The sequence below is a fragment of the Trichomonas vaginalis genome, chromosome I, assembly GCF_026262505.1.
Source record: "Trichomonas vaginalis G3 chromosome I, whole genome shotgun sequence".
In the NCBI taxonomy this organism is placed as follows: Eukaryota; Parabasalia; order Trichomonadida; family Trichomonadidae; genus Trichomonas; species Trichomonas vaginalis.
The window spans coordinates 23,849,768-23,874,384 of NC_067203.1; the positions used below are offsets into that span (position 1 = coordinate 23,849,768).

The 24,617-nt window shown below is 29.9% G+C and overlaps 6 protein-coding genes and 6 pseudogenes across 12 annotated transcripts, besides 6 other annotated features; 6 read left to right on the plus strand and 6 right to left on the minus strand.

Annotated features, from left to right (window-relative positions):
- Positions 1 to 109: part of a mobile genetic element that runs on past the window's edge.
- Positions 110 to 1,729: 1,620 nt separating this feature from the next.
- TVAGG3_1039710 (uncharacterized protein) lies at positions 1,730 to 1,945 on the minus strand (the record flags this gene model as incomplete). Its single annotated transcript, XM_051255462.1, has 1 exon — positions 1,730 to 1,945. One exon carries the CDS (start codon positions 1,943 to 1,945, stop codon positions 1,730 to 1,732), a length of 216 nt encoding a protein of 71 aa, XP_051081036.1.
- Positions 1,946 to 2,583: 638 nt separating this feature from the next.
- On the plus strand, positions 2,584 to 3,652 carry TVAGG3_1039720 (annotated as a pseudogene). The gene has a single exon. A coding segment is annotated over exon 1 (1,069 nt).
- Positions 3,653 to 3,801: 149 nt separating this feature from the next.
- Positions 3,802 to 20,552: a mobile genetic element.
- Positions 5,490 to 6,141, plus strand: TVAGG3_1039740 (annotated as a pseudogene). Its single transcript has one exon. A coding segment is annotated over exon 1 (652 nt).
- On the plus strand, positions 7,813 to 8,456 carry TVAGG3_1039750 (annotated as a pseudogene). The gene has a single exon. A coding segment is annotated over exon 1 (644 nt).
- Positions 9,225 to 9,521, plus strand: TVAGG3_1039760 (uncharacterized protein; the record flags this gene model as incomplete). The annotated part of the gene is made up of 1 exon (XM_051255463.1): positions 9,225 to 9,521. The coding sequence occupies one exon, from the start codon at positions 9,225 to 9,227 to the stop codon at positions 9,519 to 9,521; it is 297 nt and encodes a 98-aa protein (XP_051081037.1).
- Positions 10,443 to 10,470: a terminal%2Cinverted (terminal inverted repeat of Mariner transposon ID:TVAGG3_1039770).
- Positions 10,443 to 11,741: a mobile genetic element.
- TVAGG3_1039780 lies at positions 10,539 to 11,661 on the plus strand (annotated as a pseudogene). The gene has a single exon. A coding segment is annotated over exon 1 (1,123 nt).
- Positions 11,714 to 11,741: a terminal%2Cinverted (terminal inverted repeat of Mariner transposon ID:TVAGG3_1039770).
- Positions 12,488 to 13,408, plus strand: TVAGG3_1039790 (annotated as a pseudogene). The gene has a single exon. A coding segment is annotated over exon 1 (921 nt).
- Positions 13,968 to 14,264, minus strand: TVAGG3_1039800 (uncharacterized protein; the record flags this gene model as incomplete). The annotated part of the gene is made up of 1 exon (XM_051255464.1): positions 13,968 to 14,264. The coding sequence occupies one exon, from the start codon at positions 14,262 to 14,264 to the stop codon at positions 13,968 to 13,970; it is 297 nt and encodes a 98-aa protein (XP_051081038.1).
- On the minus strand, positions 14,284 to 15,245 carry TVAGG3_1039810 (annotated as a pseudogene). Its single transcript has one exon. A coding segment is annotated over exon 1 (962 nt).
- TVAGG3_1039820 (DNA/RNA polymerases family) lies at positions 15,947 to 17,327 on the minus strand (the record flags this gene model as incomplete). Its single annotated transcript, XM_051255465.1, has 1 exon — positions 15,947 to 17,327. A coding segment is annotated over one exon (1,381 nt), but the record flags the coding sequence as incomplete, so codon positions are not given.
- TVAGG3_1039830 (DNA/RNA polymerase superfamily) lies at positions 18,000 to 19,151 on the minus strand (the record flags this gene model as incomplete). The annotated part of the gene is made up of 1 exon (XM_051255466.1): positions 18,000 to 19,151. A coding segment is annotated over one exon (1,152 nt), but the record flags the coding sequence as incomplete, so codon positions are not given.
- A 1,076-nt stretch (positions 20,553 to 21,628) lies between the features above and the next one.
- Positions 21,629 to 24,617: part of a mobile genetic element that runs on past the window's edge.
- On the minus strand, positions 22,875 to 23,307 carry TVAGG3_1039860 (zebrafish ch211-108c17.2-related family; the record flags this gene model as incomplete). Its single annotated transcript, XM_051255467.1, has 1 exon — positions 22,875 to 23,307. A coding segment is annotated over one exon (433 nt), but the record flags the coding sequence as incomplete, so codon positions are not given.

The window sequence follows — 24,617 nt, forward strand, 5'->3', positions numbered from 1 at the left end:
TAAAGTACTATTTTATGTGGCACTCTTAGAATTTTTGTATTCATTGTACACGCTGAAATAGTACCATTAAAGTTATGGCGGACTTTCAAAAAATAGTTTGGTCACCTTTAAAGTAGTAGGATATGAAGGGTTGTGTGACTTTTTTTGTTACATCTATATATAGACGATGCATTAAAATATATTTATTTATAAATCATTAAAAAATTAACATTAATTTTAAAATAATTTATTTTTTTATCTTTTATAAAAGAAGCTATATATAGATGATGTCAGATATTCCGCGATTAATTAAACATTGTTTAAATCCTGAATGGGTTAAACTTCAATTTAAAAATGAAGATTGTGAATTATTAAATGAATATGAAAGCCAAAATAAGCTAATGAGGTATAAATATAATGATAAAGAATATTTAATTTCATGGAATCAATGGAGTCATAATCAAAGACCTCATAAACGAGAAGAAGAAATTGAAAATAATGAAATGGAAATCATTGATGACATTAAAGAGGATGGAATTCCTAAATTTTGTAGAAAAACCTTTAGAACTAAGTTAGGAGCATATAAACGTAGAGTATTAAATCCTGAATACATAAAACATTTATTTAAAAAGGAAGACTGTGAATTATTAAACGCTAATGAATATGAAAATGCTAAATCAAAACTGAGATATAAATATATTGGAAGTGATGAAAGGTGTAAAGATAAAGATAAAGTTTATTCAGTTTCATATAATAACTGGCACACGTTAGGGATAAGAAAACATTTAGGAGATTATGGGAAATGTTCTGAATTCTTTAAATCTAGTATGTACGAGAGAGTAAAAGAAATTAGAAATAATTATTTTCATGAATGAAAGATTCACTACCATAATGAAATAAAAAAATTTTTAAAAAATAAACTTTAAAAATTCATGTCTTACATTTTTGAATAATTTATTTTTAATTCGTATGAAATGAGCGTCAAAACTAACAACGTTAAAAAATTAGGATTCACAAACGAGGAAATAAAGGATATATTATTTAAGAAACTAATGATTATTTGAATTTATGATATCAATTATCTGATTTATTCTTTCTTCAATCTCTTCTATTCTTTTTGTTAAATCATCTATTTTCATTAATGAGGTGATTCTTGATTGAGGAATAGATTTCAAACTAACCACTCCTTTTATTTTTGAAATTTTGAATCCATCAACTTTAAACATTTTATTCAATTTACACGTTGTCAATTCTTCAAATAATTTTTTATTATTAGCATAATAGTCATTAAATTCTTCAACAGATGAAAAAATTTTTATTTCAGTAATTGGTTTAACAACGTTTATTTTTTGTTGAACATTTTCACTTTCATTTATTTCTTCCTCTCTGTTTCATTTATTTTTAAAATCGGTTTCATTTATCATTAAATAAAAATTAGAATATAAGTGATGAAATATATTTTTTTAATTAATATTAAATCAGAAATGGCGGCAGGATTCTTTAAAAAATTATGGGATGGAATTAAGAAAGCTGCGGGTTGGGTTTATAAAAAGATTATTAAACCCGTTGCAAACTTTTTGGCACCAGTAGCGAAAACGGCAGGAACTATCATAGGTGGAGTATTAGGTACTAAAGCAGGTAATCCGGCGATGGGAGCACAAGCAGGTAACGCAGTTGGTGGAATTGCTGAAGGAATACTTAATAAAATAGGAGGTAGATAGTGGAAAAATAAATTATTTTAAAATTATTTTTATCTTAGTATCGGTTGTAGTCTTTGATAAACTTTTTCTCCTTTATTTAAAACTTCTCTTATTGGGGCAGCTTTTGGTGTTATTGATTCAGCAACGTCACTAATTGCTTCTTTATTCTTAAATATCCAATTTGCTCCTTTCTTCATTGTTTCCCAAACTTTATGCGCTCCTCTTTTTACTTTATCCCACAGTTTCTTAAATATACCTGCAGCCATAGTTGATTATTTCATTAAAATTAAAAATTCATTTTCATCTTTTAATTTTGATTTTTTATTTATTAATAAATGACGACTAACTATTTGGTGCCAAACACTAAACCGATTAATGGAAATGTGTTTCATTCATTCGAAAAGATAAATGAAATATTCGCAAAGAATGACGGTAGAAGATATTATAGAGAACTTGAAAATTCATGCTATGACTCTGATGCTCCATATTTTGATGATAAACAAACTCATTTAAGAATTACAAATCCGGCTCATGATGTGAACCAATTAGGTGACACATATATTAAACGCAAAGTTAAAGCAACTCTAGTTTCAAATAAAGCTTTCACATGTGATGCCGCTTTTAAATACATGCGTTTATTCGTTGGTTACAAATCATCAAATCAAAGCTTTAAACAATTAGAAGTAGAAACCGAAAGAGGTGATGCCGGTTATCTTCAGATGGATTGCGCCCGTGAATCTTTCGCATTTGCAACATATAAACCAAAATCAGAAAGGAAAGTTAAAAAGTTTGTTCATTCGTTATATAATAATGTTCAAAAATATGATAACTCAGTATGTGGTAAATATATTGACCCTTCAGAAGTTTTCAAGAAGCAAATGAAGAAGTTGATGTCACTTTTGATATGATTATTCCGGTAAATGATTTGTTAGCATTTCAGGCGTTCGATGATTATCCTAAATCATTTGGTGATATCATTCTTAAATATTATGTTTTCAGGGATACTTTAGTATTTTGTCAGGTTGACCCGTTAAGAGTTGCTGATTTACAAAATTACGTTTATGAAAAGATAACTGATGAAAATTATGAAAAGATTATGAATCATGTTTATAAATATGATCGCAAATTCCAACAATCGGACTTCCTGCCAAATTAATTACAAGCTTAGCCGCTACATCTGCTGACGCAACAGTTGATACGTTATTATTTCATGCACAAAGATGGAAGTTTTAGAGGATAAATGCATTACACCAGGATACGGTTTAATTGAAGAATCAGTTAAAGCAATACCACGTTTATTCAGTAAGGAAGATCCATTCATGATTCCAGCTCAACATATTGACGTTCGTTCACTAAATGGAGGTTGCATCACTCCTGAAGGTATTAGCTCAGATTTCTCATACGCTCTTCATAATGTTACAGATGTTGTGTTAACATTTCCGAAGAATGCAATGCAAAGAACGGTTTTAGAAAATCCAATGCTTCGAGGTCTTCAGGTCACTATAGATTCCAGAAACTTCCCCGATCAAGCGATGACCACAGTGGGTGACATATTCTTTACACGTATGCTTCAAGCTTCTGATTTAGATGGAGTGAATGAATGCACAGAAGAATACGAGGACTCATTAACTAGACCACTGAATGCAGATGATGGCACGCCATTAGCTAGAACATGGAAAGACCAAACTTCATTCTTATGCACTATTCCAGTTCAACGTGATGGAGCGGGTATATTCTTTGATGGATTAGAAACTTTCAACTCACAAGTTACAGTACAAGTGAAAGCTTATCCAATCATTCAGGGTGAAAATGACACTTACTGTTCAAAGGTGACAAATCCTCCTCAGGTTTGGTTTACTAGGACTACATATTGGACATGGACACCGGATGAAGGTTTGAAATATCATCCAACAGGTACACCACCACAGTATAGAAGTTCATATGATGAAATATTGATGAATAGAAATGTTTAAAATTATAAATTTATTTTTGATTAAATGGATTTAAATTCATCCACCCTTATGAAGAATTAGCAGGAGTATATAATACATACGTAGATGATATGATTAATGAAGCATTGAGTGATAATAGAAATGCTCTATCTAAGGAAAAATTAATGAAAATTCCATATTCTGAATGTTACTTAAATTCAATCACTGCAGCAATTGGTAAACAAAATAAAGGTAAAACATTAACGATATTAAAACAAATTATCATTATTGCTAACACTTCCCCCCATTCACATGTGTTAATTTATATCAACCGTTCAGGTTCACCTTCAGATGATACATTTGAATCTTTAAAGCATTTAATCAAAATTCCAATTATTTATTTATCACAAGAAGAAGCAGAAGATTATTTAAAAAACTTTTTAATGTATAAAGAATTATATAATATCAAGAAGCAAGGATTAGAGGATAAAATTATTGATAAACAACGGGATGAATTATTTGAAACACTTTCTATTTCAAATTTTGATAGAGAATTTTTGCATTCACTCATTTTTCTAGATGATGCAGTGAAATCAAAACTAATAACAAATGAGAAATCATATTTTAATCAGTTATTAACTCAATGTCGACACATTCAGTGTTCATTCTTTATGGCTGTTCAATACTTCAAAGCATTAAGCACAAACATTAAATCAAATCTATCAACACTTTTCATTTTCAGTGGGTTTAGTCGTCAACAGTTGAACGTTATGCTTTATCAAGTGAATTTACCAATGAGCATTAATGAACTTTACACACAATATCAGCAATTAGGTGAACATGGAAAAATAATAGTTGATTTAAATAAAGGAAGTGTTAAATTTGATTAACTTTTTATAATTAATTTTTATTTTTTATTTATAATTAAACATGACAGAAATAGCAAATCTTCTACAGGTTCCATTAAAACAAGGACAAACAAAAAGGGTGCATATAATAGAACTATGAAAGTTCCTGATGGAATGAAAGAATTAGTTCATATTGTTGCTGGTCTTCAAAAAGATGTTAAACAAATGAGAAACGTTTTAACATTACCAGAAGCTCAAGCATATGCCAAACGTCATGGGCCAAATTGGGAAGCACACGAAGCAGACATTACGGGTCCAAATGGAAAACCTGATGGTATAAATGAAGTTTTCGTTACTGATGGTCAAGGTAATATTAAAGTCATAAATGGTTACAAATTAACTATAACTGATTATCCTAAACGTAAAGCATATAATGAACGTTATCCTATGCAATTTGATGAAAATGGAAAAGCTGTTAAACAATACATTGGAGAAGGTAAAGATGGTCCAATTAATTCATACCGTCATAATCCATATTCTTATTTCAATGAAGAATTAAATGCTATTGAAGAGGGACCGGATGGATTACCACGATATTCTAACCAGTTTGATGGTCAATATGCAAATATTAGACCTGAAATTTCAGCCAAGAAATTCTTTAAAGTTGCTTTATTCGATCCAGTTTTTCGCAAATGTTAAAGATGAACTTAAACAGCAATTCCAACCAATTATAGTAGCAAGAATTGCATCAGGTGCTTTATCTCAAGCATTCAAAGATTTAATTAAGAAACCATTATATCAGCAACGTGGTTTAACTTATGATTTAGTTAAGGAATCAGATAAAAGAAAATTTGAGAAATCAGATGATTATAAGAATGCAATTAATGAATATATTCGGTCTATTAATTACGATGAAACAGCTAAAAATCAACTTCATGAACAAATACAGGGAATAAGATTCAAAAGTTCCAGCAAAATAAAGTTTAAATATATTTTTTTATTCGATTATAAATGAGAAGACGTTTCACTAGTCAAAAGAACACTAACGCAAAAGCAGAGATTACGGTTGGTTATAACGTAAATGATGATAAGTCACGAATTATTCAAAATGTTAAAGTTAATGTTAGCCCTGAATTAACAAGGTCAGCAACTCAACCAAATTTATTAACTCGTGACTTACCGAAGAATGAGGAGAATGAAGAAAACCATGAGAATGGAGACCCAATCATTTTATCTGAACCCGGTAAAGAACCTGTTGAAATTCCCACTTATCCAACATACCCCCCACCTCTTTCATCAAACATCGAGAACCCATATAAAATAGACATTAATTCTGAATTAATGAAAATTTACCGTGATATAATAATTAATAATTATGATTCAATAATAAATTTAATTGACCAATCCGGTTTAATTATTTTACCTTATGAATCATTAATTCCCATTATCGCCATTCTTTGTGATGTTCAAGATTCAGACGTTAAGATTCAATTTTTCATAGATGATGAGGTTTCATGCTGCGGAACAGTTGCAAAAATAAATCCTATAAAGGATATTAGCACAATTAAGATATCAAAGAACGGAACAACAACTGAACTTCATTTAACATATAATGATATTTATAATAAAATAGTTGATGAATATAAAATATCACTTGAAAAATTCTTTGTTAAGGCTATTTAATATTCAAGCATTAACATTATCGAATAATAATCCTTTGAATCATAATCAATAATAATTGACCTTTCACCAGTTTCTATCGTTTGTTTTATTTCTTTTTGTTCCCCACTATCTGGATCGGTCATTGTAATTGTTTTGTTATAGTATCTGCTTTATCTTTAACTTCAATCTTTTTTTCCATCAGGATATTTAAACCAAAATTCCAAAAATTCGATATTGTCAATCTGTTCATATTTTAATCTATCAATTACATTTTTAATACCATCTGAAAATCTTATGAAATGGTCATTATATGGGTTTGATTGAACTAAATTTGAATGAAGTGAAATATAACCTGTTGATGAATATGACATTGACTCATATTTTCTGAAAACACTAAAATTTATAACATGAATGAATTTCTTATTCGTTGAATTTATGAATTCTTGAGGTAATCTTATTCTAGTTTTATTTATCACTGGAAAATAACGCTTTACCATATTTTTAATCGGAATAAAAATGTCAATTATCAATATTATTTCGAATAATAACTGTGAATTAAATTTAACAGTTAGCGGAATTTATAATGTTACTCTCGTTTCTGTGAGTGGTAAATTTAATCCCATTCTTTTAGACCCTTCAGATTATATATCATTTATTAAAGATGACCATGAGCCACATAGCGGCGGGGTCGTAGACCTTGAAAAAACGTATGATATGTATATAAATAATGTGATAGCGAAATGGGATATTAACACAATTTTAAGTTATTTAAATGAATCATTTATCGTATGGTATGAAGAAAATTTTAAATCAAAACCTGATAAACTTTTTGAACTTGATGAAATAAATAACCTTATTAAATTTCCGCTGAAAATTAAATTTTGTACTCCTCATCTTCGTTCATTGTTGGGGATATTAAATTTTGAAAAAGATGTTGGGGATGTTTTGTATTCTGACACTGGTTCCAATTTCATTTTAATCAAATGTGATAAAGTTAATACCCCAATGAGATTTTCACATCAAACATTAGACCCTAACTCTTACCCATCAATACAAAACATTTTATCCATCAACTTAAACACATTTTCTTTATCATATCCGTTTCAATTATCCGGGAATTCATTTATTCTTCATTCAAAAGATTTATCAAATATTAAATTTAGAATAACTGACCTATTTGATTGTGATTTAGAATTCATGAATGAGATATTATGGCAATTTCAAATAGAAAAAATAGCTGATGAGATAACGGATTAAATATTTATTTTTAAATCATAATAAATGATTAAACAACAGCAACCACAACAACTTAAGGCACAAAGCGCCCAGGTCCTTCAGACCATTACATACGCCATATATGCATATAATTCAAAGACGGCAGAACAAACGCAAAGGTTGAAATATGGAGATTTGGAGATAGTATTGAAAAATGACCATTTCGAATTCGTTTGCAAAGGAGGTGCAGTGATATCAAATATAAAAGAAATTTTATTTATGAATTCTAAAATTAAAGGTATAACGGATGATATAACATCAATTCCACCAGAAGAACAGAGATATTACGCATTAAATGCATTTCCTAAAGTTTTGAAGATTGGAAGATTTAATTTAAATGAGGAATTCATAGAAGGTTTCCTAAACGACATAATGAAGAAGGCAGATAAGGAATATGTGGATAGTGAGTTAAATAAGAAGGCAAATTTGGTTTATGTTGATGAAAAGATAATGAAATTAAAGAAAAGGTTGAATGGTATCATGAATGGACATTGGAGACTTTTAAAGTTAAAGCTGATACAGAATGGGTTTCAGGATGTTTAGATCTTAAAGCAGATAAAGCATATGTTGATGAAAATCATGCAAAGAAGTCGGAAGTAAATGATGTGATTACAAGCATGAAAAATGAAATACTTCAAACATTATATCCTGTTGGTTCTATTTATACGTCAATGAACTCAACAAATCCTTCAGAAGTTTTAGGTTTTGGTACGTGGAAGCAGATTGTAGATAAATTCTTATACTGTGCTAGATATTCAAAGCAAACAGGAGGTTCGAAGAAAATTAAAGAAGCAAACCTTCCACCACACACTCATACAGGAACTACAAACTTTTCTGGTGACCATATCCACTCATTAAGAGACCACCCATTATACAACTCAGAATATGAAGCTGGCTATGACGTTTTATCTCCAGATTATAACCATTCAGCAAAAAAGACTTTTCGACCAACTGAACCAGGAGGAAATCATGTCCATACTTTCACAACAAATCCAACAGGCTTGGGTAAAGATTATATGCCACCATTTGTGACTGTATTCGCATGGTACCGAGTTCAATAAACACACTTAAGCCTACTTTGCAGGCTTACCGAGTTCAATAAACACACTTGAGACTTGACCCAAAGGGTCTAGGCTTACCGAATGAACTAAATATATTTTATGTTTGTAATTAATTAGGTAATGAAGTAATGGATGAACTGCAGAAATAAATGTTTACGTTAAGTGACTCAAAGAGCCCGGAGACAAAGTCTCATGATTTAGGTCATTGAATAATTAATTATTTTTGAATAACTGAAGGTGTCACCACGTCACCATGTGTCACCAGGTTAATTAACTTCTCTTAAAAAGAGTGACAACATGACATTTTGACAACATTAATGAAAATTTGATGCAGTACAAAAATAAAGTTAGTTTTAAAATTATTTTTATTTATTTTTTATTTTGTATGTAAGAACAGTAATGTCGGTCGAAGCAAAAACATTCACGAACAAATCTAATGGTGAAACATTCACAAAAGGCACTTATAACGGTATTGAAGTCTTACGTAGAGACAAGGATGGTTACATTAATGCAACAAAGATGGCAAGAGAAGCAGGAAAGTTAAACCATTTAAACAGATTTCTCAATAGTGCTAAAATGCAGGAAATTCTTGAGTTTTGGATGAACGAATACGGTGGAGCCAAAAGTGGCTCGACCTCAAAACAAGCATTTTATGAGCTTACAAAGGGTGTTATAAATGAATTCAAAGGTATTTACATACATCCTAACCTCGTTCATTTTGTTGCTGAATGGTGCTCTGTAAAGTATGCATTTTATGTCAAAGATATTATGGACTCCATAGACAAGAAAGTTCATGAGAAATTAGATGAAGAAGAACTTGAAGATACAGTAGAGAATGCTAAACCTTTGTTCGAACAAGAAGTTAGAAAAATGCGCGAAAAACAATTAGAACATGAACGTGAGTTATGTTATGGTTATAGAGATTCTCCATTCGAACTAGACCAATGGGAACAAGAAAATTTAAAGAGAGAATTTAGAGAATATGAACTCGCTAAGATAGCATTAGAAGCTGCAGAAAAGAAGTTAAAAGCTTGGGGTCGTTTTGTACAAAAATATTGTGAGTAAATGAACCATTTATTTTTGTCATAAAGACGCAACGTGGCGGGGCATAGCCCATGACCAAAAATATATTTTATCGTTAATGTTTTTAGGTTATTCAATAATTAATTATTTTTGAAGAACTGAAGGTGTCACCACGTCACCATGTGTCACCAGGTTAATTAACTTCTTTTAAAAATGATGACAACATGACATTTTGACAACATTTACGAAAATTTGATGCAGTCCAAAAATAAAGTTAGTTTTAAAATTATTTTTATTTTTTTATTCCTATATAAATGACAGCAACAAACAACAACAGCAACTTTATCGTTTCTGATGAAAAAGTTATTGATTCATTAGCTGAGGAATTAGTTGTGGCAGAAACTAAAACCCTCAACGAAAGAATTGGTGAAAACAAGATTGATTTACATAACTACCTCAAACACGATGGAGGAAGAGGAAGGAAAACTGGTATGGCTTTATTAGTAAATAAAATTTCAAATTTAACGATTATAGATGTTGATATCAATAAATCATACAATGATGAACTTAAAGAAACAGTTAGAAAAGATATTTTATCAAAACTTTCGGATAAAGATGTTATCGTTAAAACCGCTTCAGGAGGTCTTCACATTTATTGTAACACTAATTTCTTCTATTCAATTTCGAACAGAATGATTAAATGCTATTCCTGCAATGATTACGATATTGATATCATGACTTCTATGGATGATTCAAAGCGTTCTTTAGTAGTTATGGCTGATTCAAGAGTTCGCAAGAATGCAACAGAACCAATCAATACATACTCATTCATTCGTGGAAGTTACGACTCGACCATAACCAGAACAGTAAACGATATATTAAATGATTTGAATATTAAGGTAAGAGTTGAACAGAAGAACGAAGAAATAAAGACTATCATGAATGAAAACAAAGATGTAAATATAGGGTGTCCAAAGGTGCGTTTAGCACAGCGCTCTATATGAGACTATTAAAGGAGATATATGCTGATTATAAATATATAATAAAAAATATGAATATATGTATATGATGAGTAAGTTGTATTTTGGCGCCATGCCGGGATATAAAATGAATTTTGAGACAAGAGGCGGTTTCGCGGGAAATTTTGGCGGGATTTTTTTCATTTTTTAATGAAATCATAAAGAAAACATCCTCGCTCTTGCAAAAAATGCAAAGACTGTAAAAAAATCTACGAGACATTGGTAAATGCTTCGGTATGGATGCTCCTAGCTATTCCACTGTAACGTATCATGTTAGGATGTATCACTTCATGAACAAAAAGGCGCCCATCATAAAAATTGACAAAAAATCACCGGATCAAAGAAAAATCAAAGCAATTCTTCAAGCGCTAGATGAAGACCCAAGAGCATCACTCAGAAAGGATAGAGGAGATGACAAAGATACCACGTACACAGTCAGTTATTATCTGCACAATTATTTGAACTACAAACTAGCGTATACACGTTGGGTTCCGCACAACCTTAATTCAGTTCAAAAAAAATCTAGAGTCCAATCTTCGAAAGAGCTCCTCTCTATATTGGGTGCGTATCCAATCCAAGAAGTTTCGCTTTTTAGTAACAGGGGACGAGTCTTGGTTTCAATATGCAACAGAAGCCAAAATCATGTGGATCCCGAAGGATGAAAATCCGCAAACATTCCCGAAGAAAAAATTGACACCAATGATGATGTTTGTCGGTTTTTGGGGCGTGAATGGCATCATCGCAATTGATATTCTTCAAAAACCTAATACGATGAATGCTCAGTATCTAATTGACAATGTGCTTACTCAAATTATCAATTCTGATGAGTTTGAGAAATCCAAACAACAAAAACAAAAGTTTGCAATTCATTTTGATAATTCAAGAGTTCACAAAAGTCATAAGGTAATGAATTACTTGGTGGAAAACAATGTCAAAGTTGTTCCAAACCCAATTTATTCACCTGATATTGCACCCTCTGACTTTTATTTATTCGGCACGCTAAAAAAGAGAGCTGAAGGACGCGAATTCGCGAGTCCAGATGATCTTGAAAATTTTGTAAGAGAGCAATTTGAGCAATTTTTCATGATGATTTAAAGCGTGTCTTTCAAGCCTGGATCGATCGCTGCGAACGCGTGATTGAATCCAATGGTGATTATATTTAAATAAACTTTATATATATGTAACTTGTTTATTTCTATTCGCAGTATTCAGGTTTGTGCTAAACACACCTTTGGACACCCTATATTGACGATAAACTTGCCCAGAGCATAGTTGATGGCATCTGTGATTTTGAAGTACATAATGACGGTGGAAACATGAATTTAGAAAAAGAAATAACATTATTCACACTGTTTCAAGCTATTAATTCGTTACCGGATCATTTGATTAATGAAGCATACGATAACGTTTATACTTCTGCAATTTAACTGAAAATGCAAAAAGTAATTTTGAAAAAGCACGTAGTAGATATGCACATTTAATGACTTCTCCATTTGTTTTGGTGAAGATTCTAAAACTTTATCAAAAGGAATATTATGATGAATATGTTTTACCTTTATTACGTAAGCCAAAAATAACATTTGATATCAAACTTGATGACTCGTTTTTGATAACAGATATTAGACGCAAGGCTGAAAATCATCAGTATAAAAACAGTTCTGGAAGTAATTGAGGATTTATCACGTGTAATCCGTTTTGTAGATTTGTGGAAACAAATACTTCATTCAAAAGGACTATAATATCCACGACAAAATGAATCAAATATCATTCGTTCTTCAATCAAACATGAAAGAGTCACTCAAAATGATTAAATTATTTAAAGAAGAAGGTAAAACAATAACAGCATGGGACGTACTACTAAATCAATTATCCTCATTAACCGTTAAGGGTGTTTGCTTTAAATCTGATTCTCCAGATGTTTTCTCAACGTTTCAAGGTTATAAATACATCGTTCTCGAAAAGCCTGATTACTCAAAAATTGATATGTTTATGAATTTCATTAAAGAAGCCATTTGTGATAATAATGATGAAGTGTATAAATACCTTCTCGGCTGGATTGCATCAATGATTCAACATCCTGGAATCAAGAATGAAACAGCAATTATTTTGAAAGGACTTCAGGGAACAGGTAAAAACAGATTTACAGATATTATTTCTGAACTTCTCGCCGGTTATTCATGTAAAAACATTACTGAATAAGTGAGCTAAACGGTAAATTTCAACTCGGTAGTTGAGAATAAAATGTTTCTTGTACTTAATGAACTCAAGAATGTAGGTGAAGATAGACTCGCAAACTTCAACGCTTTGAAATCAATTATTACGGATAATGAGATTAGAATTAATGAAAAGAATCAACCCAGAAGAACTGCTCAGAATGTTGCTAATTTCATTTTCGTAACTAATAACGTTTACCCTGTCAAAATTGAAGTTGGAGACAGAAGATACGTAGTTTTAAGAGTTAATGGTAAATTTAAGGGTCAATTTGATTACTTCAAGAATTTAATGGATTCATGCACAAAGGAATTTTATGATAATTTACTGACGTATTTTATCAATTACGACCTTTCATCATTTAATGTACGAATCATACCGATGACTGAAGCCAAACAAGATTTAATAGAATTATCAACAAATCCTTTAGATGTATGGATAAATACACATTATGATGAATTGTGTGCGGGTATGACGTGTAAAAATGCTCTATTCTGCAAACCATCAGACATGAAAGACAAGAATTTCCAAATGAGCATTAAGGATAAATGTGATAGGAAACAGAGAAGAATAGATGGTAAACAAACATGGTGTTATGTTTTGAAAGAAGAAATGAAAGGATTATATAAACAGGTTGAACCAAACGATAATGAGGATTCATTTACTGACGATGAAATACCTGTAAATGAAGCTTTATAAAGTATGATTGGAATTTATTTTTGCATTAATCCTGCTGTGTTGTCTAAATGTCATGTTGTCATCATTTTTAAAAGAAGTTAATTAACCTGGTGACACATGGTGACGTAGTGACACCTTCAGTTCTTCAAAAATAATTAATTATTGAATAACCTAAAACATGAGACTTTGTCCCGGACTCTTTGAGTCACTTAACGTAAACATAAATTTTCGTACCTGTTGTCTAAATGTCATGTTGTCATCATTTTTAAAAGAAGTTAATTAACCTGGTGACACATGGTGACGTGGTGACACCTTCAGTTATTCAAAAATAAATTTTCTTATCATTCAAATTAACTAAAGATGAACTTAATAAAATGATGATAAAATAACTGATAACAAAATTTTAATTTTTATATAAATGAATACCCCACAAGCTCAAAATTTACCACGAATCATAACAAGGGAGGAAACGATAAAAATGATGCGAGAACTTGCTAAAAATAACAAACCACTAAAACTGAGAAAATGTGGTTATGCAATAATGATGGAAAGAGAGATGTTGTCAAAGAAAAATAAAAAATTAAATTTGGATAGAGTTTAAAAATTCATCTTTATTAAATTCATCTCTTCCAATCAATTTATTTATTCTATTAAATTCTTTTATTTTTGCTTCACTCAGTTTAAGGATTGAACGGTAAGTTTCTAACTTTTCAATTATTTCTTTCCTCTCTTTATCGTTTTCAGCCCCACCGCATTGCGACTTCTTTTTGTAATAGCATATTTTTGATTTAATTCTGTTTAGTTTCTTTTTATATTCATCGTCTGGACTCTGAATCTTAATTAAATCAGGACTCTTGGCTGCTTTGTTGTCACTCATTTCTTACGAAATAAAAAAATTAAATATTATTTAAATATAATGGAGTAATAAAATAAATCGGAATTTCTATTAATTTATTGTCAACTTCAACTAATGCATTGCCGTTAATATATCTAACAAATTCAGCTATTGTGTCAAATCTTCGTCTTCTTTTTGTCATTGATTTATTAGTTTTTCCATAATCGAGATGAATCAAAACTTTATCCCTTGTTTAAAATTCATGAGCCCCGAATTAATTTGTTCACGTTTAACATCATTTAACCTTTCCATTTGCTTTCTAATATATTCCCATTCTTTTGAAATATCATTTTTCATTTCCACTGGTTTCATGTTTATAGTTCTATGCCATGTATTATTATAATAATATACTAACTGCTGTATGATGGAGTCATGATTTCCATCCCAGTATATCTGACCGTTAACCCTAACGCATCTCTAAGAGTTCTCATTACCGCATCAACTATTTTATTATGAAACGTATATGGAGAGGATGAAAAGAAAAAATTAATTTGTGGGAAATAATGAGTCATAGTTGCCTGAAATCCTTTATCACCATCACCCCTTATATTATCTACTCTTTCATGATCTAGTAAGTATTGAATAGCTCTTCTTGTTCCTGTTCTGTTTTCCCTTTCACCGGAATGCAATATAAATATCTAGTGTTAATGTTAATGGCAAATAAATAAGTAACGTTTCCTTTTGAATATTCTAAATGATCGATTTCGTATGAATATGGATATGGTGCAAATGAAGGGCGACTAAATTTTTCCTTTAACGGTTGAATTTTTGGGTCAATTGGTTTATTTAATATCTTGAAACACTTTTTAAAATCTTTTTGCTTCTTTAATGTTTGAAATGGATATAATAAAGTGAATGATGAAGGATTAACTGAAGGAGGAGAGGTACTGTCGTTGGAGGTTTTGGTGTTGCAAGTGGTTTAATTTTATCTGCTTTGATTTTGGATTTCATTCCCCCCTTCATTAATTCTGGATGTATTCTATTCATTTGTTTTAAATATGCTGTATATAAAGGTTTGATATACTTTCCCGCTTCGAGTTTATGTTGAAGGATGAATTCCAAAAGTTGATCTTCATTTAAAAGTCGGGCTGAATATGGTTTAACTAATGAATCATAAATTAAAGCTTGTGCTTCATTTATGGTCTGAAGGACCTGGGTGTTTTGCACCTTTTGTTTTTGTTCCTTTGGCTTTTGCGGCTCAGGATTATATAATTTATATAATTCATCAATATCTTCTTCTGTTAATACTTTATTTTTGAAATCTTTCAACTGTTTAAGTTGTGATTTAGTTTTTCCCTTTGTATATTCATTATTTTTAATTTTGTCTTTAATTTCAGAAATTATTTTATTATGATATTTCAAAATTTCATTTTTATAATATGGATAATAATATTCCATATCATCACCCATTATATTGTTATCATATTTTTGGAGATATGATTTTAATTCATAATAATTAAGAAAATTTTGATTAAATACTAAATCATCAATTAAAATTTTTTAAATCTACGCTATTCATTTATATAAAAATAAAATAAATGTTTAAGGGTGCCCACCTCTTTGAATCATAGTATCAAAACCATTATTTACGATTCCTTTTGTCTCTTCTGTGGCATTTTATTAAAAATAAAATTTTAAATTGTATTAAATAAATGGCATACAACATCCATTTTCACAACATACAGCCTTAGTGTGTGCTCCTGTTAATGCAGTCTTACCAATTGTTAAGCGAGTCATTGACCCATTTTTAAGTTGTAAATTAATATTCTGACCATCAAATATCACTTTATCATTTATTATATCCAAATAATTTTTAGGTGTTAATTGTTTATTTTGTCGTAAACTAACACCTTTCATTTTTTGTGCAATCTTTTTAAAATCACTTCCATCAATTGAACCGTTGAATGATGTATAACACTTAGGGCATAAAGCAACCATGTTATCACCTTGTTTCTCAATTGCTAAACCCAATAACTTCTTCTCATGTGCTTTTTCTTCAGCTTTATTCTTTAATTTAGGTTTAAATTTCTCATCAAAACAGAAGAAATCAAATGGTGCGAATTTGAAAATGTTTTTATCATAAAATTGTTTATCGGTTACAATTGCCTGAAATGCTTGAGTGTTAGGAAGACTTGGATCGCCAGCAATAGCCCAATAAGATGAATCGGTATCACCTTCAATGAAATGAAAACGATTAACATCCATGCATTTATACATAAAATCATAAATGAAAACTAAATACCAGTATTTTGCGTTATCTAAAGTAAAAAATGCCTCTTGTAAACATGTATCACATCTATAAAATCTATCTTTGAGCATCACTTGATACGTATCCTCTCCTATTTCTCTTATGTTTTTAAACTTATTTGACATACATGCAATGCGTGCCTTCTGTGCATTCATTATTTTAGTCTTTGCGTGATTTTGTGTATTCATTGCATCGTAACCATATGATCCATTAAGTGAAATCTTGCAAAATAAACTTTTTCCTTTATTTCCTTCTAATTCAGCCTTTTGTCTTTCGTTCATAAATTTGTTCGCAAATTCATTAAAACAAGTGTTTTTAGTAAATGTTAAAATTGATTGAATATCATCAATGATAAAATGAAATCTGTCTATTAGATACCAAAGATAATAAGAAGAAAATGGTTGATATTGGTTGTGTGTTGATGCTAACTGAGTTAATTTTCTCTGTTTCTGGTCAACCGGTAGATTGTTTGATTTCATGTAATTATACATAAAACTACCAATTGTTTTTTCATCTGTGATAATATCTAAGTTTCTTATTATCGGTAAAAAGTTTATGTAATCATTAATGTATTTTTCATCAATGTGACCCTTTACTTCAGCCACGAATAAAGTATTTTTCTTCTTAATTATTCCCAGTGCTTTTGCTTTCTTTGTTGCTGTATCACAAATGATAACACCATTCAATCTTCCCGGCATATACATTTTATGGTCAGTATATTGAATGAAATCATGAGGATTAGATGAAAATGATGAAGGATATAATGAATTAAAGTCAACACCAACGAAATGAGTCATAATGTTGGAAGTGTCCTCATTTGATACAGTTTTAGTTTCTGGATTATATGAAAGTTTATTAATGTGCGTGATTCCTTTAAGATTTACTCTATGTTGAACATTTGATAGACCACCAGTAATTCCATTACGGAGAATGTGATAAGCTTCAACTGAATCTAAAGTCATTGGTAAATTATTTTTTAATGCATAATTTCTTAAATTGATTCTTAAACGTTGAACATCTTCATCTTTATTTGATTTCACGACATTGCAATAACAACACATTAACTGACAATTTTCTTTAGTATGTGGTTTTTCATTATCGATTCTATCTAATGTTGGTTTATTTGCATATGTAAACGCTTTACCACACATTTTGCATTTAGATGAAAGGATTAAATCGTGATAGTATTGAAAATCATCCATTGAAACATTATTTTTAGTATCTCTTTCTGCTTTTTCATCTTGTTTCTTATATGATTCAATTTTATATTTCCAATACTTTTTCGTTAATTCAAAACTTGATTCTATCTCTTCTTCAGGATATTTTTCATTAGGATTAAAGTCTTTATATGCTAAAGCGTAACGAATCATTGAAGCATTCGATGATAAAGAAAGATTATGAAGCATATCAATTTTATAAACAAATGTTTCTTCAATAATTTTATCGATTGGGTCAATCATAATTTCAACATCTTTATTGCAATAATGAATAAAATATTCTAATCTATTCTTAAAGTTTTTAGCATCATTGAGATATATTTGATAATCACTATCTGATATAGTTTCTTGAGTTAATGCTGAATAAAATGAATCTTTCGTGAATGGTTCCTCTTTATATAATTCTTCTTCGTAATTTTCCCACGTGATGAATTGATAAGGGAAAAAGGATTTAACACGTGTTTTATTGTTTCCGAAATCTTGAGTGAATTGGTCTAATGTCCCACCCGCTATATAATTTCTGATGTCAATAAATCTCAATTCATATGGAGTGTTTGTTTTCTTTACAATGATTTGCTTAAATTGAGAAGAAGAACCCAGCATTGATTTTATTTTCCATTTTGCAGTGTTTAAATCACGAAGAATTAAATTTAAATCAAACTTTCCCGAATTAAAACCTATGATATTCACTTTATTGAATTCCTCATCTAGAAGTTCTTTAAATGCTTCCTTCTGTTTTTCATTTAATGTATGGGACAAAGTCCCCGCCGTTTGGTCTGAAAGACCTTCAGGACTCAAAGAGTCCGTTTGCGACTTCATTAATTCTTCATATTGTTCAATATTTGATTTAGCAACTAATGAACAGGTTGAAAATAAAAACTCAATCCAATCAGAAATAAAAGAATCACTCGAAGTTAAGCAAAAATTCCTCGTATATGTTTTATCGTTTAATTTAACCGTTGATGATACCATGAATGGTTTTAAGTAAGCGTTCAAAGTTGCACACTCAGAAAGTTGTAATTCTTCTTTAGTCTCTAATGTTTCGAAGTCAAAAGTAATATAATATCTTGTCGGTTGATAATATTCCTGCAAATTATGAGCTAATAACCACTGATATATCTTCTGTTTCGTAATATGTGGTGCATATGGTTGCTGTGTCTTTTGCAACTGAACGTCTTGAATTAATCTTCCATTATTTTCTTTACATTTCTCACAATGCTTTAAAAATCTTCTTTGGTTTTTCCTTTCTGGATCATCACGGATAGAATAAACTTCTTCTTTACAATATGGACAAACTCTATAGCCGGTGAGTGCTTCAACGTCTGTTATTCTGTCAGCGTGAAGTTTTCCACATGGACTCTGTGTTAATAAAATATTTACTGTTTCAAATTCTGGATCTATCATTATTGATTCCACTAATGGAAAGTCTACCTTATTTATGTCCACGTCTTCTGGTTGAGGATCACAATAATAGAAATCAATATTAACATTTAACATTCTCGCTAATCTCTCACTTTCTGATGAAATGTCAAACCCTTCATATGAATCTATTGCTTCATTTAAATAACTTCTACGAGTTTTAGGATTAACACCATCAGGAATGTTATAGAAGCGTTTAAATAACCTTCTACCTTCTGCTCTAATTTGATTATCATTCATTTTAGCTGTTCCGTTTTTGTTCATTTATGTATGAATAAAAAATTAAAAAATAAATAAAAATAAAGTTTATTTTTTAAAGCCCATAAAATGAATTAAGAACACATAAATTTTTATCATCTGCGACGTGACGAATACATTTTAATTTACTCAAGAATGCGTACCCGGATACATTAAATCTAATTCCTGTCTTATTTAATTTCACAACTTTGAAAAGGAATGTATGAATAGCTATAAAATGATGAGAAGATGTTTTATGGGTTGCTTCCATTTTTTCTGAAATAAATGAATAAATATAATGTTTATAAGTTTTCATATCTTTTATATTCTTAATAACGAATGGTATAGACCTTTCAACTTCGTCTTCCTTCGGTGCTGTTCTTTCATATGAAACATTATTAGTATCTTCAATAATGAAACCACAATCACACAAAATTTTATAGGTTCCAATGGTTTCTTTTGATATTTTATCTAATAAATCAAAAACTTTATCAACACCTGTGCATTTATTTAAATAATAATTTGTGTAAATATCATGATCTTCTTTCTTAATCGTATTAGTTGCATATGTCACGTTTTTAAGAGCTTTTTTGAATTTCTCAGAATCGAGAGGGGGTGAAAGTAAGATACAAGGGTATTTTTCATTATCAATAAATTGTAACTTATGTTTACGAATAAATTTAGTACCTTCTTCTGAAAGTGTTTCATCTATTTCGCCATCTAATAAATTTTGTGTTGATTCTGAGACATAATTTTTATATCTTTCTTCATGAGATTTCTGTACTTCTGATTCTGAAGCTGGGATATTCATTAAACCCTCTACTTCATTTTCATTATATTTTTCAACTTCTCTTAATTCCTTAATTTTTTCATCTATTTCATCTCTTATTTTTTTCAGTCTTTCAATTTCATTGTATTCATCATCATCTTTAATCCGTTCTTCATAATATTCGGGGAAAACATCAGGTTCTTTAGGTTTTTCTTCTTCAGATGTAGGATATAAGAAATTTATAACATCATCTTTATTCATTTTTCCATCATAATCTAAATCATTTAATAACTCGGCAAATTTTTGACAATTTCTTAAATAATATTTACTAACTTCATAACACATCTCATCTAATATATCCTTTATTTCCTCGTTTGTGAATCCTAATTTTTTAACGTTGTTAGTTTTGACGCTCATTTCATACGAATTAAAAATAAATTATTCAAAAATGTAAGACATGAATTTTTAAAGTTTATTTTTTAAAAATTTTTTTATTTCATTATGGTAGTGAATCTTTCATTCATGAAAATAATTATTTCTAATTTCTTTTACTCTCTCGTACATACTAGATTTAAAGAATTCAGAACATTTCCCATAATCTCCTAAATGTTTTCTTATCCCTAACGTGTGCCAGTTATTATATGAAACTGAATAAACTTTATCTTTATCTTTACACCTTTCATCACTTCCAATATATTTATATCTCAGTTTTGATTTAGCATTTTCATATTCATTAGCGTTTAATAATTCACAGTCTTCCTTTTTAAATAAATGTTTTATGTATTCAGGATTTAATACTCTACGTTTATATGCTCCTAACTTAGTTCTAAAGGTTTTTCTACAAAATTTAGGAATTCCATCCTCTTTAATGTCATCAATGATTTCCATTTCATTATTTTCAATTTCTTCTTCTCGTTTATGAGGTCTTTGATTATGACTCCATTGATTCCATGAAATTAAATATTCTTTATCATTATATTTATACCTCATTAGCTTATTTTGGCTTTCATATTCATTTAATAATTCACAATCTTCATTTTTAAATTGAAGTTTAACCCATTCAGGATTTAAACAATGTTTAATTAATCGCGGAATATCTGACATCATCTATATATAGCTTCTTTTATAAAAGATAAAAAAATAAATTATTTTAAAATTAATGTTAATTTTTTAATGATTTATAAATAAATATATTTTAATGCATCGTCTATATATAGATGTAACAAAAAAAGTCACACAACCCTTCATATCCTACTACTGTTAAAAAAAAAAGAATTGTAATTTCTTTAATAATGTTTTGTTGTCATCTGCACTATGAGAAATAAGAAGTTCAGCTATTTCTTTTTGCAGACTTTTCGCTGCAGTAATAAGAGCAGTACTTCGTTTCTTATTTTCAGCATTGATATTAGAACCATACAAAATAACAAGTTCTACAACATTTCTGTCTTTCTATTAAGGGTATAGTAAACTCAAAATTCTAGAGTTTTGAGAGTGCCAATAAACTCTATAGGCCTATATATATCTATATTTTAAAGGAGAGGTTACGCCATAATATTTGATATTATAAATTATTAATTCAAAATAAAAGTAGAAAATGAAACTAATTTTATTCTAACCTATATAAATATATCAATAATCTAAAATGATTATAGTCTGAACTATATTTTACCAGATTATCAAATATAAGAGAAATGAAATAAGGCATAAAAATATCATAGCATAATTATTGGATAAATGCATTAATAAATTATTTATATCATAATGAGAAAAAATCAAAATAAGAAAATGAGCATAATAATAATTTAATTAAAAACAAAAACAATAAATAAAATGTAATTTTCGTTAATCAAAGTCATCAATGTCTTCGTCTTCTGATTCCCATTCGGACTTGAAAACTTGATAATCTCCTCCTGGTACACTCTGAATAAATTTTTTGTATTTGTTCTGTTTTTTAGAACCTTTTGTAACAGTTTTTTGTTTCAATATCATTTTGGAGTAACAATTCTCTTCAAATGATTTGACACAATCTTCTGGAAGTGGGGAAAGATGTAATGCTTTTTGTATATCTCCGAGAAAATGCTCTGGATCATTTCATTCTAAGATTGCAACGTTAACTCTAATGTTAATGTTCTTCCAGGCTCTTGATTTGTCCAAATAGCATGCAATTTTGGAGTTAAACGCTTCATTCATGCAGGTAGATCCAATGGAAGAAACTTTGGAAACTATGGGTGTCCATTTGTGAACCCAGTCATAGAGCATGAATTGAAGTTGGATCGAATTGACACCTTTTTGCCATTCAAAGCATTTGTAATTGTGCGGTTCGCAAAAAGAATGATTGCCTACGTAATGGTAGACACAATTCTCCCACATTTTCGTACGTTTGTCAATATTTTCTTCGGCAAAACATGACCAAAGCCACATACTTAGGCTTGCATTCAGACCCCAGAAAGGTCTCTCTATTTTTTCAATCTTCTGAGTCTTGTCGTTGAAAACTTCAACTGTCTTATGAGAAGCTGAGAACTTTGTAAAATCTTTTGAGATATTTTTTGATACATGACCTGGATCGAATCTTTCAAGATGAGAGACGCCAAATTCTTTAAAGACAGAGACACTTTTGTTATCTCGGTCTTTAATAATCTCTTTAACATCTTTCAAGATATTGTATTTCTTTAATTGCTTCAAGATGATTCGAGTTCCAGCACTTTCCATATTGTTGGAAGCTCCGGAATACTGAGCATGCTGTCTGTTTCCACCAATATGGTTGATGTTCACGCATGCAAGAACTCTTTTTGTGACAGCATCGAGCGCAGTTACTGTACAACTTGGCGAGTTTCGCCTGTGCGTCCATCTTGCATCAATGGATAAGTAACCACTGAAGGACTTTCTCGACAGCATTAGGGAAATACTTTTAAGTCTTCTAATCTTATCGTCACAAAATCTCTGTTGTCTCATGACACCACTCTTCACAGGGGGCTTAGTTCCACAAAGAGAAAGAAAGCGAGCACCTTTTGTATATGGCATTCCGGTCATTATGCAAGCACCAAGCATCTGTCGCGCTGAGAGTCGACGACGTTCGTGGAGTAAAATGTTATGCATTGCCTTTGTTTTCCGTTTTGGGTGAACAATATGGCCCATACAACAAAAAAAAATGAAATCCCGCCAAAAGTGAAAATTGAATAAAAAGTAATAATTAATAAATATATACTATATCATTAGATGAATATTTTGGAATAACATTTTAAAATCGAGGTTTTTCAATGGATAACGGTTCAATCAAAAATTTGACCCCATTTTAGAATCTACATTAAAAATGGAACATTTCTGTCGTTTCAAAATTCCAAAATAACGTTTCTATTCCTCTCAAAAGTAAAAATAAACTTTATTGGGGAAAAATATTTTTATTTTCCAAAAAAAATGAAAACCTTAAATGCAAATCTAATTTTGATGCTTTTGTTTGTGATTTTTTGGATTTCGAAAAAAATTTGAAAATTCAGACAAGTTACCATTAACACTAATACGTTTCAGCGAGTCGGTCCCATCAGAGAAATTTTCATAAATCGGCGATATAATTTATTATTTCAGCAAAATATTCTCAGATCCAACTAGAATAAGGTCAAATTATACAAATTTAGCAAAGGCTAGTTATCCTACCTATTCAATTAACTTTAATTTTAAATAATTCAAGACAATTCTCAAAATTACCTTAATAATCGCGTTCTCTTCGCAAAATGACGATTCATCATTCACTACCAGCATAACTGAGGGCTTGTGCTCACAGAATAATACAGATAATTTACTTATTAATGCAAAATTTAGTACCAAAAGGTAATCATAGAAGATACAAAAAAAGTTTCTTTATTTTGATTGCTGATTTTATTTCTTCTAAAATTTACCAAATCTAAAAAATCCAAAATTGAATGCTATTGAATTTCATGTTTATGTAACATATACTATTTATTATATAAGGAATAAAAATTTTATAGTTTTAATCAAAAATAAAGGTGTACTAAATGCATACAAAACAAGGTATTTTTTACTCATCCAAAATATGTTAACAGTGCTATTTATATAATCAATATCCGAATTTCGAAATCATTTTGATGAAATCTTTATTTTAAAATTGAGTTGACTGTTAAAATCACCCGAGAAGAGGGATTATCTCAATGAAAAGTGCATAAAATAGCAAACGCACAAGATGGCACTATGCAGCTTTATATTGTTATACAGGATGAACATATAAAATGTTTGGAAAACACTTACTTCGTTCTACAAATGTGTATCTCTTTATATCAAAGATTCTTCTCAAATTATTGAGAGACTTCTCTCAAAAAAAGGAAAATTTGATAACTAAAAAAAATTATGGCATAACCTCTCGTTTTGCATAGATATATATTTACATGGTCACAGAGCTTATTTTCATTGTCAAAACTTAAAAATTTTTAGTG